Source organism: Cannabis sativa, chromosome 6 (assembly GCF_029168945.1).
Source record: "Cannabis sativa cultivar Pink pepper isolate KNU-18-1 chromosome 6, ASM2916894v1, whole genome shotgun sequence".
Lineage (NCBI taxonomy): Eukaryota > Viridiplantae > Streptophyta > Magnoliopsida > Rosales > Cannabaceae > Cannabis > Cannabis sativa.
The window spans coordinates 10,870,295-10,888,588 of NC_083606.1; the positions used below are offsets into that span (position 1 = coordinate 10,870,295).

At 30.7% G+C, this 18,294-nt stretch overlaps 4 protein-coding genes across 4 annotated transcripts; 1 reads left to right on the plus strand and 3 right to left on the minus strand.

The window, feature by feature from the left end:
- Positions 1-908: 908 nt before the first annotated feature.
- Positions 909-5,323, plus strand: LOC115725274 (pentatricopeptide repeat-containing protein At2g22410, mitochondrial). Its single transcript, XM_061117053.1, has 2 exons — positions 909-3,010; positions 3,239-5,323. The coding sequence occupies exon 1, from the start codon at positions 1,101-1,103 to the stop codon at positions 2,877-2,879; it is 1,779 nt and encodes a 592-aa protein (XP_060973036.1). The 5' UTR covers positions 909-1,100; the 3' UTR covers positions 2,880-3,010; positions 3,239-5,323.
- LOC115725275 (sugar transport protein 7) lies at positions 3,033-6,250 on the minus strand. The gene is made up of 4 exons (XM_030654730.1): positions 6,014-6,250; positions 4,495-4,817; positions 3,753-4,403; positions 3,033-3,638 (listed from the first exon to the last, which is right to left on the minus strand). The coding sequence occupies exons 1-4, from the start codon at positions 6,210-6,212 to the stop codon at positions 3,216-3,218; spliced, it is 1,596 nt and encodes a 531-aa protein (XP_030510590.1). The 5' UTR covers positions 6,213-6,250; the 3' UTR covers positions 3,033-3,215.
- A 3,126-nt stretch (positions 6,251-9,376) lies between these two features.
- Positions 9,377-12,449, minus strand: LOC115724821 (sugar carrier protein A). Its single transcript, XM_030654167.2, has 4 exons — positions 11,973-12,449; positions 10,895-11,211; positions 10,157-10,801; positions 9,377-10,052 (listed from the first exon to the last, which is right to left on the minus strand). Exons 1-4 carry the CDS (start codon positions 12,112-12,114, stop codon positions 9,627-9,629), a joined length of 1,530 nt encoding a protein of 509 aa, XP_030510027.1. The 5' UTR covers positions 12,115-12,449; the 3' UTR covers positions 9,377-9,626.
- Positions 12,450-13,382: 933 nt separating this feature from the next.
- On the minus strand, positions 13,383-14,477 carry LOC115724574 (deoxyuridine 5'-triphosphate nucleotidohydrolase). The gene is made up of 3 exons (XM_030653887.2): positions 14,118-14,477; positions 13,929-14,020; positions 13,383-13,836 (listed from the first exon to the last, which is right to left on the minus strand). The coding sequence occupies exons 1-3, from the start codon at positions 14,408-14,410 to the stop codon at positions 13,592-13,594; spliced, it is 630 nt and encodes a 209-aa protein (XP_030509747.1). The 5' UTR covers positions 14,411-14,477; the 3' UTR covers positions 13,383-13,591.
- Between the last annotated feature and the right edge of the window lie 3,817 nt (positions 14,478-18,294).

Genomic DNA, 18,294 nt, shown 5'->3' on the forward strand with positions numbered 1-18,294 from the left:
ACAAGTCATCATATAAAATATTCAGAATAAAAATTTTGCACAAAAAATCATTTTTGAAGTAGTTTTCTTTTGCTTTTCATCATCCTTAGTAGTTTCAGAAACTACAAGTTTATCATTAGTCAGAAAATAAGCAACTTTTTTCATAGTAAGAAAAAAATAACATTTTCTTTTCCATTGTTTAAAATTATTTCCCTCAAACGAAAAATATTTATTAATGTCAACAACACTAGAATTGTCATCGATAGTCATGGCACAAACGTAATTGTCTTAAAATTGTTGTAAATGTGTTGTAGAAAATAAAAAAGGAATGAAATTACTGAATGAAAATTTGGGTTGAGTCACAGACTAAGTCGCTCTCTTTAAGACGTTCGCAACACTGCTTAGAATTGTGCAAGCATACTATTAGCCTCATCATCCCCACGATACAACAGTCCAGTCGAACCACTGTATCGGACTTCCACTGCACTGTAGAGAACCGTCAAAAATACCATACTCTAAAATAATATTGTTTTAATATTACATATTATAATCGTAATGATAAAATTATATATATTTTTTATTTTTTTCTATGTGAAAAGGGATATCTTTCTTTCCTTGGGTCTAATGTATTATATAGAAATACACCGAAAATAATAACAACAATAAAATTATTTAATATGATCGTAGACAGTGACGGACCCACTAATATTAATGTGGGGTTATAGCTTTCACTAACAAAAATATTGTCTTTTAAAAAATCAAATGTAATTTTTTTTTAATTTGATAATTATAGACTAAAATAATAGAAAAGCTCCCACAAAATTAAATAAATCTAGTAGGAGTATTTATAATATAAGTATAAATATTTTTTAACGATAAATAAGTCCCACAAAATATAAATTTTGGGTCACTCATGGTAGAGAAAGTTGAATGGTGAGAATGTTAAAACGCCCATGTTTATAAAATTAATTTTAATTAATAAAAATAATAATTTAATATATGGCTTATTTATTCTTACTCAAAATACTCCTGGACGATCTTTTCAGTCTGGTGAGGTAAAAAGATTAGTTCCCTGGCTTTTCTTTGCGTGCTGCTATCTTTTGCTCGACCAGCACTATTAAATGGTCATTTCACGGTTCTACGCTTCCTTTGTTGCAGATCAATCTAAGAATTCAATGTTGATAACCTCTATCAAAGAGCTCCACGCTCGCTTAATCAGAAGAAATCGTCACAAAGATCCATATGCAATCTCTGAGGTTATCAAAGCATATGCTTTATCATCTCTTAATTTGGACAAAGCCCATTTAGCTTTCGACTATGTTGAGCGACCCACTTTGTTTGTTTGGAACAATATGATTCGTGGTTTGTCGCAGAGTGACCAGCCAAGGAAAGCTATTGACATGTATATCCGTATGTATAGCCAGGGATTTATTGGTGATAATCTTACTTTTATTTTTGTTCTCAGGGCTTGTGCTCGAATTAATGATGTTTTACATGGCCGAAAGATTCACGTTTTTGCTATTAAACTTGGTTTTGAGACCTATCTTTTTGTTGGAAATGCACTCATTCATATGTACTCTTCCTGTGGCGAATTGGGTTTTGCACAGAAAATGTTCGAGGGAATGACTGATAGAGATTTGGTCTCTTGGAACTCGTTGATTTGTGGCTATACGAAATGGAATCGATTTGAGGACGTTTTGGGGCTTTTTGAAACAATGCAAGCGGCAGATGTGAGACCTGATTCAGTGACAATGATGAAAGTTATTTTAGCTTGTAGTTACTTGGGTCAATATGAAGTCGCAGACTCTTTAGTCAAATATATAAAGGAGAATCGTGTTGATATGGATGCGTACTTGGGAAACACCATAATCGATATGTACGGGCGACGTGGCTTGGTAATGTTGGCGCGGGAAGTGTTTGATCAAATGCGTGAACGAAATATAGTTTCATGGAACGCTTTGATCATGGGATATTTAAAGGTAGGGAATTTAGTCGTTGCAAGGGAACTTTTCAATGAGATGCCCCAAAGGGATGTGGTGTCGTGGACTGCTATGATAACTGGTTACTCTCAAGCTTACAGGCATAATGAAGCAGTGACACTTTTTCAGGAGATGATGGCAGCTAAGGTGAAACCAGATGAAATAACAATAGCTAGTGTGATTTCAGCTTGTGCCCATCTGGGGTGTCTCGATGTTGGAGAAGCCATCCATGAGTACATATTCACTCATGGTGTGAGATTTGATATTTGGGTTGGGAATGCTTTAATCGATATGTATTGCAAATGTGGAGTGGCTGAGAAGGCCTTAAGAGTGTTTCAGGAGATGAAAATGAAAGACTCAGTGTCATGGACTTCAGTTATTTCAGGTCTTGCTGTGAATGGTATTGCAAAATCGGCACTTGAAATCTTCTCGCAATTGTTAAAAGAGGGCAGACAACCGACTCATGGAACCTTTGTTGGGATTTTACTAGCTTGTGCTCATACAGGATTGGTAGATAAAGGGTTGAAATATTTTCAATCTATGGAAAAGGTTTATGGACTTAAACCAGAAATGAAACACTACGGGTGTGTCGTGGATCTCTTGAGCCGCTCTGGCTATCTTGAAAAGGCGTATGACTTTATAATCAAAATGCCTGTGGTTCCAGATGTAGTCGTTTGGAGAATTTTGTTAAATGCTTGCAAGCTTTATGGAAATGTGGCCCTATCTGAGGTTGTCACAAAGAAGCTTCTTGAAGTGGATCCTTGCAGTAGTGGGAATTATGTTCTTTCATCAAGTACTTATGCAGGTATTGATAGATGGGATGATGTTGAAAAAATGAGGCAATTGATGAACACGAACAATGTGCAGAAGCCATTTGGTTATAGCTCCATCGAAGTCAATGGTTTAACATCAAATAAATAACTCACTGAATCGGTAACTGAGATTTACACATACAAGTACGGATTTAGCACATCAATTGAGATAATGTGGTTGAATTGGGTGGACCAAAACATGTTGGCATTGCCCTTTGAGTCATTCTGAAAACTATTCTGGTGAGTTCTGAGAGATCAAACATAATCTTAATGGCGTTGCCGCCAAGCATTCTGTGCTTTTTGAATTTTTTTTCTTCTTTTTCATAAACCTTAACAATAATACAATGAAAATAATAAATAAATAAATGTCAATATCATACTATATATGAAATTTGATACATAATTTGACATTTTCCATATCTACAGAATGATAATTTTATAAAATTCATGATATTTCATGCTGTGCAGGCACAATCTTCTTCCAAAACCAATGGTTTCTCCAAACTGAAGCCATATCATCAATAGACACACCTTTAGTCTCGGGCAGGAACATATAAACAAAGATGGTCATAAGAAGGATCCAACCAGCATAGAAAAGAAAGATTCCAAATTTAATTTCACAAAGCAGAGGAAGGAAAGAATCTGCAACAACTGAGGTGACAATGAAGTTCACAGCTACTGCAATGCTTTGTCCAGTTGATCTGATTTCCAATGGGAATATTTCACTTGGTATTGTCCAGGCAAGGGGTCCCCATGACCATCCAAAAGCCAGAGCAAAGAGACATATAACAAATATCAACACTATGAATAATGTTCTTGACAGGTTCTGATTATCAACCTTTCCCGCCAAGATTATGGCTATTATAATCTGCTTGACATAGAAAATGAAGAACAAAGTTCAGAACAAAAAAAATATCATGGTAAGAAATAACATACTGAAATTTGATTGTTTGAGTTCTTTCTTAACATACTGAAGATTTACCTGGCATATAAGCATTACTATTCCGCCACTAATAAGTAGAACTCTGCGGCCAAATCTGTCAACTACTGTCATAGACAGCAGTGTTGATAGAACAAGAATTGCTCCAATTATTACTGAAGGATACAAGATAGTTTTGTCTTTGTATCCCATGTTAAAAAACAAGATGGATGTGTAATAAAGCAGAGAGTTTATGCCTGTGAGGCTCCGGAACATAGGCACGAGGATTGCCAAGACCAGTTGAGGCCTGTTCTTTTTCCAAAAAATACTTCTAAAAGGGGTTTTAACTGTTTTAGCAAGTTCACTTGCAGAAACCATGTCTTGAAACTCTGCCTCTACTTGTTCAGTTCCTCTGAGTTTCTCCAGGACTTTTTTCCCTTTCTCTTTCGATCCTCGGTGAATTAAGCTGTTGGGTGTTTCAGTAAGGAATATTGCTGCCACTATCATCAACAAGGCAAGTGCTGTAACCAAACCAAATGAAGGACCATAGTTGTAGAACAGATCCACAGCATACCATGGTTTGGTGAGGTGTCTATCTGTATAATTGTCAATGCTTGCTATCGAAATTCCAAGGGAAATCGCTAGCTGAAACATAAAGTTTGAGCCTCCTCGGAAATGTGTTGGCGCAATCTCTGATAGATACAACGGAATGGCCTTAACACAATGAAGAAAACAGACTAAATTAGTTTAGTTTGGAATAAGATCTCAATATGTATCATCCAAAGATAATAAGAAAATAAGATACCTGAGCTCCAAAGCCAATGCCTAATCCGAGGGATATCTGGCCAATGAAAAAGATAAGAAGATCTGGTTTTTTGGAGGAGGCAATTAATAGTGCTGCTGAAACACAAAAAATGGCTGCACTGATAATTATACTCTTTTTATGCCCATATTTTCTTGTAACAGGAGAAGCTATGAATGCAGCTACTATGCCAGGGAGATATACTATTAATAACAGTCCAAAGGACATTCCAGCACCATCCTTGCAGTAAGATTCGAAACTGCTTTTATCTTTGTATGAGTAATCAGAGAACATTTCATAGTATTCTCCTGTGGTTGCAAACCAACCTGCATATATAAGAAGAATTGAATCAACTTGATCCATTAATCATTTATCTTTATGTTGACATTAGAGTTAATATTGGTTTTAAGATTCTAACAAGCTCCTAGGATATTGTGCTGCTTCTATGTTAAATTTCAATAGATCCATACGTACAACTTTACACAAGAGTGAATAGTTGTATAGACTTGATACCAGCAAAATTATGTGAATGGTGTCAACCCGTTTCCCACAATGATTATCATATCAGAATGATGTATATAAGTATATATTTAATTTAATATTATGGTAGGTTTATTATTGAACAAATAGAATTTTTCATCCAGAACTATTATCACATTTAAATCATGTCATCTAAATTTTCCATTCTCCCAAACTAGTCCCCTTATAGAGTTTTGCCCATTCAATTACATATGGCCAAAAGGCTACTTAATGGTATTTTTGGAGCTTAGGTCGAAGCGCCACACATATAATTAAAAAAAATTAAAAATTATTTATTACATAATTTAAAAAATATATATATTTAACTAGAAAACTGAATTTTGAATTATACAAAACTAAATCATTTTTTAGCAATATATTTTAGAGTTTTCTTTCAAAAAAATCATTCAATATATATTTTTATAAATTGTATTATTCAGAATTTATTTATTTTTTAATTATTATTTGTTAGATTAGACTTTTGTTTAAATAAATAATATAAATATATTTTTTCTATCATTTTATTTTTAATAATAAATTTTGAATATTTTAAATTTAATAAATATTAGATTAGAGTTTTGTTTAAATTAAATAATATAAATATTTTTTTATAATTTTATTTTCATTTAGTTATATTCGTGGGGCTGAATTAATACTACTACTAAGCTCTAAACAATGCCACATAGGCAGTTTTTCGGCCACATGGGCAAAACTCGGGAAAATAGTTCAAAAGGAGAGTTTTGCAAAGAAAAAGTTTAGGGGTTTAGTTTAGATTTGAAGTGGTAATCGTTAAAGGGGGAAAAGCAAATATAGTTTTTATAGTTTGGATATTATCTAAATTAGTCCGCATCATAAATATTTTTTATTTCAAAAAATATTATGTGGCCATATTTCGTTTGAGTGATAGAATAGAATTGCAGATTTAGTAACATCAGATATAGAATTACGAACAAAAATGTTGATTTGTTAAAAAATGATGAAATGAAAAGGTGTTTATATATACCTGGAACTGTGACTGAACCTAGTATTACGCCTCCAATTGCAGCTATAAGGCAAGTTATGAGAAGATGAATAGTGAGTTTCCCTTTGTGTACTTCTTGTTCTGTTCTCATGTTGTTCAAACCAGCTTCACCACCCATCTTCAGCTTTTGGCTGCTTCTTTCTTCTAAACCCATAATATCTGAGTTTATCATCTCTTTCATTTGGATAATGTATAATAATGTAAATGTAAATAGGATGTGACTTCATTAGTTTATGATAACAGCTATATTTATATACTTACATATTACATGTGTGTCATCCAAGTTTGACCAGAGAAGAAAAGTACGTGTGGGGACAAGACAAGAGAAATGTCAAATGTCAAATGTCAAATGTTTATGTATGTGCCTCTAACAATCTAATAAACACGGTTTTCCGGCAAATTGTAGGTATTTCAAATAGGGGTGGCAAAATGGGTTTTGACACGGCACACGAACACGACACGAATTTTATGAGTTAGGATCGAGAAAATTTGACACGGGTCAAAAACAGGTCGATACGACTTGACACAAAATGAAAACAGGCCAAACACGACACAACCCGCTTAACACAAATATGACACGTTTGACACGATTTTTTTAAATATAATAAAATAAAAATTAATAACAATAATATAATTATATAAAAACATATATTTAGTGATTTAATGTTAACTTAAAAATTTAAAATTTAATTTTTTTTAACATGAAATTAAAAATATTTTAATTTTTTTTTAATTTTTATTATATATATAACAAAGGGTGACTATTCAATAGTTACATTTTTATTGTAACCATATGGTTACATTTTTCTTTGACTTGTAATAGCAGGTTACTAATAGGCAAACATTCTTTTTTTATAATTAATTAATTAAATATTTAACAAGACCTCTTTTAGCAATTAATATTTATAAATAATTTTTTTTATTTATATTTAAATCCTTATTCTAATTATTTTAACAATTAAGCCATTTAATTATAATATTTACAATAAAATTTATTTTTTTACAAAAATTAAACTTCTTTTTACACAAATTAAAATTCTCTTCTTATAATAATTTTTTAAATAATTAATTATTTTTAAATGATATTTAATTATTTTGTTACAATTAGATGAACTAAGTATGGAGCCTCAAGCTAGTCAATCGATAACAAGTGTACGCATTTTTTTTCTAAAAAATTCTTCAACTTATTTCACTTTTTACTTTTTAAATATTTAAATAAAAAAATTAAATAATTAAGTGTAATAATTTAAAATTAAGATTACAAGTATAATAAGATTTAAATTATGATATTATATATGTATAATTTTAAATTATAAAAAGTTTTGTTATAAAATTTTAAATAATTTAAGTGCAAAAAAATAAATTGCTAAAAGATCCTTATATAGTAATAAATTGTAAAAAATTAATCAATAATTATATAATTAATTTAATTTTAAAATATAATTAATCTTAATTAAAGTTTTATAAGGAAATAAATTATTAGGTTACTTTAGGTTACAAGTTATTTATTATCTTTTTTATTTCATTTCTAAATTAATCACAACCATTTAATAGTAATCAAATGACTTAAAAAAATGTAACCATTGAAACCTCTTCCATATAACAAACTATATATACATAAATCAATGTATATAAGTTTTCTAATGGATCTTACATCTATTATTTTTTTCTACAATTCCAGCTTTAATAATGGCAAAACGAGTCACAGTCGGTCGACACGAACACGACATGATTTTTTACGGGTTGGGTTAGGATTGAGATAATTAGACACGAGTCAAAAAATGGGTCGACACGCTTGACACGAAATATAAAAATGGGTCACATAAAATATGATATGAACACGACACGATAACACGTTTTGCCACCCCTAATTTCAAATAAGGATATTTGTGGTATAAATATTTTATATTTTTGGTTTCATACACTTAAATATTGTATATTTTTTTGACAAATTAATACCTTAAGTTATATTTATGTTACTTCTGTTACTACTATTCTGTTAAATCCTATTCAAATATAATTGTATTTACAGCATAAATACCTGATGTTTTAGATTTTATACACTTATATAGCATATTTTTTTAGCGAATTAAATATCTAATGTTACATTTATATTACTTTCGTCACTTTTAGTCCATTAAATCTTATTAAAATAGACTAAGTTTACACATGTTAACATACTAGTGGTTCACTCATATTTTTCAATAAGAACTTATTAAATAATTTTAAAATTTGTAAAATTGTACACAAAGTACATAATAAAAAGATGTATTTTTTTGCTATGTATTTTTAATAAAAAGCCTTATTAAATAATTTTAAAATTTTAAAAAATAACTAAATATTATTTATTTAACTAATAAAATAATAAAAAATAAAAACACTATTTACAAGTATATCTCTCTCCTGTTTGTTTTTCTTCTGTTAGGATTTGAAAACACTAAAGAAATATGTATATGATCTAAACATATTCTTAAAAAAATGCTTTAATATAGAAAATCCTAAATCATAAATCTATGGAAACCTTTGCTAAATTAAAGAAGAAGAAGATGATAAAAGATGAGCGGAAGTACTAAACTGAAGCCATTGTTGGAAATTGCACAGAAGATTATGATCTTACAAGAATACACTATTTCTCGGAAGGCGATAATACAGAAACTCTAGTGTTTCTTGGGGACCACTATTATTTATAGGCTCATTATATATAACGTAAAAGTGGTCGAAATGGAGAAAAGATTTCCTTTATTTGCTTTTTTTTTTTTTTTTTAATTTTGACTGATTTTTTTTTATTATTATTATTTTAATAAAAGAATATTCGCTTTAAGTTTTTACTAATTTATAAAAAGATTATTTATATAATAATAATAATAATAACACTTATTATTATATTTTTTTTGTTCCATAATTCATTTTTCCAATGTGATTTCTGAACACATAGTAAACTCCCTTGAGCTTTTGATGTGTGGGTGCTCACTTTCTCCCCGAGTGAGTCTTTGACAAATCTTCTTCTGAAGATTTTTTTTCTTATTCAATGAAGCTCTTTAAACTATTCTAATAATAGAGAAAGAACAATATTATAGAAACCAAAACTTAATATAACACTCTAGATTCTTACACAAGAAACCCTCTTTTTACAAAGATGAAAATGTAAAACAATAAGATTAGAAAAGATAAAATATTTGGTTACTCTCTAAGTTTTATTTATAGATCTTAAAAACTCTAAAAATAGTCACAAACACGTTTACAAGTGTAAGATACTTTCCTAAAATAAACTTCAATACAGCAATTGAATTGCAATCTACAGTGACAAATCAGATAAGATCTTCCAATCTTTCCAATAAAGGCAAAATCAAGATTTTGTCATTAATTCCTGTCATAAAAAGATCACAAAATCTGCTTTCAAAACCAATTATACCATATAAAGACCATTTATTCAATATTTCATAAAAAGAATTTTTTCTCTTTTATGAAAATATTTCCTAAAATATACAAATCAGCCATAAAAATAATATTTTACAATAAAACCAATATTTAATTTACACTAAATATTCAAAATAAATTGACATTTCACATCTATACAATGATAAGTTTACAAAACTCATAATATTCCATGCTGTGCAGGCACAATCTTCTTCCAAAACCAATGCTTTCTCCAAACTGAAGCCATATCATGAATAGACACACCTTTAGTCTCAGGCAGAAACATCGAAACAAAGATGGTCATAACAAGGATCCAACCAGCATAGAAAAGAAAGAGTCCAAATTTTAACACACAAAGCAAAGGAAGGAAAGAATCTGCAACAAATGAGGTGAAAATGAAGTTCACAGCTACTGCAATGCTTTGTCCAGTTGATCTGATTTCCAATGGGAATATTTCACTTGGTATTGTCCAGGCAAGGGGTCCCCATGACCATCCAAAAGCCAGAGCAAAGAGACATATAACAACTATCAACACTATGAATAATGTTCTTGACAAGTTCTGATTATCTCCAACCTTTCCCACCAAGATTATGGCTATTATAATCTGCTTGATATAGAAAACAAAGAACAAAGTTCAGAACAAAAAAGAAATCATGGTAAGAAATAACATACTGAAATTTGATTCTTTAAGTTCTTTCGAAGATTTACCTGGCATATAAGCATTACAAGTCCACCACTAATAAGTAGAACTCTGCGGCCAAATCTGTCAACTACTGTCATAGATAGCATTGTTGAAAGAACAAGAGTTGCTCCAATTATGACTGAAGAATACAAGAGAGACTTTCTTTCGTATCCCATGTTTAAAAACAAGAGTGATGTGTAATAAAGCAGAGAATTTATGCCTGTAAGGCTTTGAAACATAGGCATGAAGATTGCCAAGACAAGTTGCGGCCTGTTCTTTCTCCAAAAAATGCTTCTAAAAGGAGTCTTAACTGTACTAGCAAGTTCACTTGCAGCAACCATGTCTTGAAACTCTGCCTCTACTTGTTCAGTTCCTCTGAGTTTCTCCAACACTTCTCTCCCTTTCTCTTTCGATCCTCGGTGAACTAAGCTATTGGGTGTTTCAGTAAGGAATATTGCTGTCACTATCATCAACAACGCGAGTGCTGCAACAAAACCGAATGAGACTGTATAGCCCTTGTAGATATCCAAACTCCACGGTTCGAGGTATCTAGCTGCATAGTTGACAATGTTTGTTGTCAACATTCCAATGGAAATCGCTAACTGAAACATGAAGTTTGAGCCTCCTCGGAAATGTGTTGGGGCTATCTCTGATAGATACAAAGGAATTGCCTTAACACAATCAAGAAAAAAGGATTATTTTAGTTTAGTTTGGAATAATATCTCTAATATGTATCATACAAAGATAATAAGATAATAAAATACCTGAGCTCCAAAACCAATTCCTAGACCAAGCAAGACTTGGCCTATGATAATAGTAGAAGTTATTTTTGTGGAGGCAAGTAATAGAGCTGCTGAGACACAAAAAATGGCTGCACTGACTATTATACTCTTTTTATGACCATATTTTCTTGTAATAGGAGAAGCTATGAATGCAGCTCCTATACCAGGGAGGTATACTATCAAGAACACTCCAAATGTCATTCTTGCATCATACTTGCAATAATATTCGAAATTGTTTTCTTTTATGTATATGTATTCACCGAACATTTCATAGTATCCTTCTGTGGCTGTAACCAAACCTGCTAATATAATATAATATGTTAGAGAGTCGGAAAGATAATAGAATATATAAGAGGAACATGTTACTCTTTCTATTGTCAATTGGTTTTGAGATATAACTCCATTCACCTTATTCTAAATTTTAACATGGTATCAGAGCAAAAACAAACAAACAAAAAAAAACTCTAGCGACTATCGGACCTAAAAAAAATTGATCGAAGTAGAGTCACTAAAAATCCAAAAAAACTGATCCAAGAGCCAAAAGTCAAAAAATGGATAGTGAGCGGAAAAAAAAACCGGAAAAAAAACCGAATGTTAGAGAGTCCCACATTGCTAATGTGTAGAAGATAATAGAATATATAAGAGGAACGGACTACTCTTCCCGTTACCAATTGGTTTTGAGATAGAACCTCATTCACCCTATTCCAAATTCTAACATATAAGAACAAGAATCAACTTATTCTCAAAAAAAAAGAACAAGAATCAACTTGTTATATATTTCTGACAGCACTAATAAGTTGTAAACATTTGACGATCAATTAAAAAGATCATGGTCAATTTTGTGTCTTAGACTTTAAAAGATCCATAAATACAACTTACAAGGGAGCAATAAACAGTGGTAAATACTTGTTTTGAGCGAAATTAATGTGTGACATGTCAATCCTTTTCTAACAGCAATGTCAGAAAGATGCAAAAGTTTAATTTTATGGCTTTTTGGCTTAACAGAAATAAAAACGAATTGTTTTATTCAAAAAACATGAAAATGGAAAGGTGTTCATACCTGGAACTGTGACTGAACCTAGTATTAAGCCTCCAATTGTAGCTAGAATGCAAGTTATGAGAAGATGAATAGTGAGTTTCCCTTGGTGTACTTCTTGTTCTGCTCTCATGTTGTTTAAACCAGCTTCACCACCCATCTTCATTTTGGGCTTCTCTGTCTAAACCTGTACCACCAATTTCTGACAATTTCTGAGTTTATGGAGAGAGAGAGAGAGAGAGAGAGAGAGAGAGAGAGAGAGAGAGAGAGAGAGAGAGAAATGGTCTTTTTTTTGGGATGAATATTGAGAAAACAGATCAACTATTGACTATTAGGAATTATATTCAGTACTTCTAACACCAAAACCAATATAATATCACTAGAACAGAATGTGACTTAAGTTTAGGATAACATTGACAACTATATTTATATACACACAGGTTTGGTCAAACTCAATTTGAAAGAAGTAACAGTATTATTTATATATCATATGTCTAATGTCCAAGTTAGACCAGAGAAAAGAGAATTATGTGGGCTATGAAAAATGTCTTGTTTATGCATGTTATTGGCTAAAAAACACGGTTTTGAGACAACTTGTTATTATTATTTATATATTTAAATTAAAAAGGTCAGAGCTCATTCATATAAAGAGAGAAGAAGGCCCCAAAACCCACCATTTCATTATTTTATTTGTAAAAGTCATTTGTTCCATAATATTCTTTTGCTTTTATTTATGTTTTTGTTGCTCTGATCCGATTCTATGATCACGGTCAAATGCACCAATAATTTATCCATGGAAACATTTAATGATGCAATTTTGCTTTTCTTGTAGAATAAATTTTTAATTTTAGTATTGGTCAGGAAATTTGTATGTTGTGTCATGCTCATCCAAGTTTATTATTTATTTATTTATTTTTGTAGGGATGATAGGCTGAGTAGCTCCAAGATCAAAACTGTGATGCTGTAGTCATAATAATGAGCTAAAACTATATAAAGTATGCATAAACATAAATGTTAAGAATTTACAAGCTAAAAAGGCAGAAATTTGTCAAATTATCAACATGAAAGTAATTTACACTGTGGATGGCAAATGCTCCCATAGCTTGTGCCTAGTGGCATTGAGAACTCTTCGGATTTAATTAGGAAAAAAAAACATGACAATTATTTGTTTGGTACTCAAAAGTCCATTTTCTTTTCCAAGTTATTATGATCAAAATCATGTGTAGGGTGCCATCCTTTTTCCCACATCAATATCAAAAAATCCATATGTTTATATCTACTCTAGATCAGAACTTTATGGTCTTTTTGTGTTAATAAACAACCACAATCAAAACCAAGACTTGTTAACCAATAAAAACAAAGGTATTTCTCTTTTGAGATGAAATTGAAAGATATTTTGCTTATATGTGAAATGATTGTGCTAATACGCTCATGAAAAAGATCTAAAAGCACATCAAATTAGATTGATTCTGATAAATACAAGTGAAAATCCATAAACCAAATCACATTTCAGTATTTCACAACTCTTTTAAGCCTTCTTAGCTCTACTACTAATACTCTACTTGACTAAAAAGACAGAATTTCCAGAACACCAACTGTTTGACAAAGTTACAAACTGAACTTTCCTAAATACCCTAAATACCCTAAACGCCAGTAGACCCAAACCCGCCGCTACCTCTAACGGTGGCATCTAAATCTTCAACCTCCATTACATCTGGGGTTATTATCTTCTCAATTATCAGTTGAGCAATCCTGTCTCCAACTTTGACTTCAAAGTCAACATCTGAAAAGTTGAAGAGTATAACCCCAACTGGACCCCTGTAATCGGCATCTATAACCCCTGCTCCCACATCAATGGAGTGCTTCCACGCCAACCCAGATCGAGGAGCTAACCAAAACAAGAACAATTTCACCTCAAAATATTGCCAAAATAAAGAGAAATATAATTACAAGTGACAAAAAACTACGATGGGGTTATACCGATTCTTGCATAGGTTCCTTCTGGTACAGCAATACTCAGATCTGTTGGTACCAAAGCTTTTCCTCTTGCTGGAACCTTCGTATCTTTCGCACTGCAAAAATTTAGAAAACCCAGAAAATATATTACGGAAATGAATCAACTTTTTGAGAAGATGGCAAAAATAAAATATGGGTATTTGTTTTCCTTACCTCGATAGATCGTAGCCAGCGGAGAGAGGAGAGCCTCTGGATGGAGTAACAGCGTTCTCAGAGAGCTTCTTGACTCTGAAAAATGAAGGGTTGGTCTGAGAAGATTGATGGACGCCATTTTGGTGAAGCTTAGGAAGCTTGGTTGGTGGGTCGTTGATTTCAGGGGCGTTGTGGGTTGCCATTGTGATGAAACGATGAGGAAGAGTGAAGCGAAAGGGAAAAGGGTTTGTGGAGAGAGCGATGATTAAGGAATGGGAGGAAGTTGGGTTAGGTTTAAATAGGGAATAAGCCATTTTGACTCGTTTGGCGCCAAGATTTCCCGCTCTGTTTTATTGAGAAAGGAGCTCAAACTTCGAAGGTTTTTTTTTTTTTTTTTTTTTTAAGCTTACGGGCATATGAATAAATAAATGGGTAAATACCATTTTGTACCCTGTGTTTTGTTAAATGACAAAATAGACTCTGTATTTTCTAAAATAGTAAAAATAGGACACTGTGCTTAATTTTTGACAACTTTTTTTTTAATACAACCAACTTGAAGACAATGATTAATACGAACAGATATAAAAAATGTAAACTGTTTTGTCATAGCACTTTTAGATCGGATTATAATTAAATTTTATTTTGACAAAAAATCAATTCAGGGTCATATTTGTATTATTTTAGAAAATACAGGGTTCATTTTGTAATTTAACAAAACACAAGGTCCAATTGGTAACTTTTGTAAAACAGAGGGTCCAAAATGGTATTTACCCATAAATAAATACATAAAGGGAAATTTTATTTACACCCCAAAAATTGTTAAGTACACCCCATTTTAATAATTTTTATTTTATATAAAATTTATATCTTTAATTATACTAAGTATTTCTAACTTTTTTCTTTCAATTTATATTCTTAAAAAATATACCTATCAAACAAAATTAAATTATATTTTAAAAATTATGACAAAAAAATTAAAATAAAAAATTATATGACATTTTCTTAGAAAAAAATAAAAAAAAATATATACATGAGTTAGAAAAAATTATAAAAATGAAATCAAAGTAAGTATTGAAATTAACATAAAATAATGTGAGGAAAAAATTTTAAAAATATATTAAGAGTAATTTTTAAAAATTATTCAAGTTTATATTTTTTTTAATAATGGGGTGTATTTATAATTTTGTGGGGTGCAAATATAACTCCCCATAAATAAAAGGCTTATTACATATTTGACCTTAAACTTTAATATGTACTAAATGATGTTTTTGAATTTTTCAGTCGTTAAAATTTTTCCAGATTGTTAGATTTAAGTACTTTTATCTAATTTCATTCAATTTTACTATTTCTATGATTATTTATATAGTTCTAATATATATAAACGCTTAAATAAAAAAAAAACCATGCCTCTCGAAAAATTATTTGTATTAATTTTTATTTGGCATATTAGCTGAAAAATTATTTGAGCTATACGATTTGTAACACTAAATCCCATAACTTATTATTTTAACAGCAAAACTACCTGAATTCAGGGGCGGATCTATGTATTTTAGTTAGTCAAAATATATATTTCTAATTAAAAGTGATATTTATAAATATGATACAAGCTTTAGCATAATGGTTAAGTTTTATAGCATAATTGGGATCAAATCCCAATAAGAGCATAATCACATTTTAGTATTTTAATTTTTTTTAATCTCTATCAATAAAATTTGTATTTACTACTTCAATCATTGAAGTCAATTTTTTTTTTTACTTTAACTATATTTAATACTATAAAAATACAAATTTACATCAATTTTTAATATGTTATATCATGTAGAAAAAATGGTATGCCCTCCCTCACTTAAAAAAAAAAGTTTGCCCTCTCAACTTAAATCTTGGGTCCGCCACTGCCTGAATTGCACTTATGTTTTGATTTTTACCACTTCTGTTTTGTTGTCTCTCTCTTACTTATACTTAACTCTCATTACATTCTCGTCAACCTAGCAAGTGAGTGTGACTAAATATCTATGTCCAGATTTCTGCGTTAATATTTTGGTACTTTCATTAAGAACTATAACTCGATACGCTTATCAAGATGGTTGCAACAAGGTCAAGTGTTGAAAGAAGTACCACAACTAGCCAACCCACCGGGGCATGCCAACCACTCAAACTAGTGACAGACGACACCTGCATCTCAAATGTTAGGTGGAGGCCTCGAAACTAGCTCCACAGCTCTTCTCCCAAGGCCACCAAACACTAATACTGAAACCAATGATCAAATTCCACTTGGAGAGCCATGAGTGGAGTTAGAAGACCCCAAGGAGGCTAATCCTAAAGTTGAAAACTTAGTCAAACAATGGCTAGCCAAACAGTGTAGTTCAAACTCTATTGTATTAACTCTTGCAGTCTCTTTAATTTTTAATATAGACATTTTTTATAATAAAAAAAAATGGTATTAACTTTTAGTATGTGAATGATTTAGCACACATTTTATTTTATAAAATTATTAAACCATCTCTAATACAAAATATAAAAATAGTGTTAAATTTAGCAACAAAAAAAAGTTAATAAATAATATGCAATGTTTAGATATAATTGGGCTTAGAGTGTTATATTCATATTTCAATTCTATTTGATCCAATCAAATTTATCTATTGAATGTTAGATTTAGATAATTAATCAATTTTAATTATTTATTTGATATGTTGTTGTATCTATTGAATTTGATTGACACAATCCAATGTTTTGGAATCTTTATTTAGGCTAATTTTTTATAAAATAAAAATATTTAAAGTTTTAAACTTAATTTTTATATATATTTAATCTATAAAAAACATTAATTACTCATTCAAATAATTCAAAACAATATATATACATAAAAGGCAATAATTAGTTCAAAATATTACAATTCAATCTAAATTATAAGCATAATTCATTATAATTTATAGGCTTACAACTTAAATTATAATAATTTATCTTAATTATTTAAAATTATATAAAAATATAATTAAATGAAAATTAGATCGATTTGCTCGATTATATTAAATTTTTGCACTCCAACAATTGACTAATCAAAAATTACTTCTTCTATCTAATCATAATTGAATATTCAATTATTAATGGTTAGTTTTAATAGACTCAATTTTAAAAAAGAATCTTTTTACAAAAGAGAATGAAGATAATCACATTACTATCTAATAAAAACAATGTTGTAATTAAGACACAAGCAAACTGTTAGTTTGCCACATCAGCAACTAACTTACCTAACCAACTGAATTCGGTTGGTCTCAAATCAGCTGCAACCTTCTCCTATAAAATGGACTCTAGTCTATTGTTTTAGGTACAGTTTTGATGCATTGTTAAGTTGTCTAGTGAGAGAGTAATCTAGAGAGAAGAGACATACATTGAGAGAATTGATTGAGGGATGTTAAAGGGATTGTCCATTCTTGAAATGGCTTCCCTCAAGTGAGGAATTAATGTAACTAGTTTCTGGTTTATACCAGATTGATGTTTTCTGGTTTATGTATCTCTCTCTCTCATTGATTGTAATCAAAGACAATTCAGCAATAAAGATTCTTCTTCATTCAAATCTCTGCCTTATCAATTCTTGGTGAATTCGATTCATTCATTCTCAATTTTTCAGTTCATTGTTAATTGATTGCTTTTAATCACTTGTTCTTGTTCTGTTATTACTCGAATTGTGTTGTTTTCTAGCTGAGTTCTTGCACAACAAATGGTATCAGAGCCAAGGTTGGCTTAATCAATTCAAGAACTGCTCGATTTCAACACAGAGAAACCAAGAATGTCAATGGCAAAATTCGAGATGGACAAGTTCACTGGTGAGAATGATTTCGGGTTATGGAGATTAAAAATGAGGGCCATGCTGGTACATCAAGGACTGTATGAAGCTCTTGATGCAGAAGCCATGAAAGCCATTGAAGATGAAAGGAAGAAGAAGGAGATACAAATCAAAGCACACAGTGCAATCTTGCTGAGTCTTGGGGATGAAGTTCTGAGGGAAGTCTCTGAAGAAGAGACTGCAGTTGGCCTTTGGGGTAAGTTGGCTAACATTTATCTTAAGAAATCTTTAGCTAACAAATTGTACTTAAAGAAAAAGCTCTATACTTTGAGAATGGATGAAAGTAAAGAGCTGAGGAAACATCTTGATGAATTCAATAGAATTATTCTTGAGTTGAATAATATTGGAGTCAAG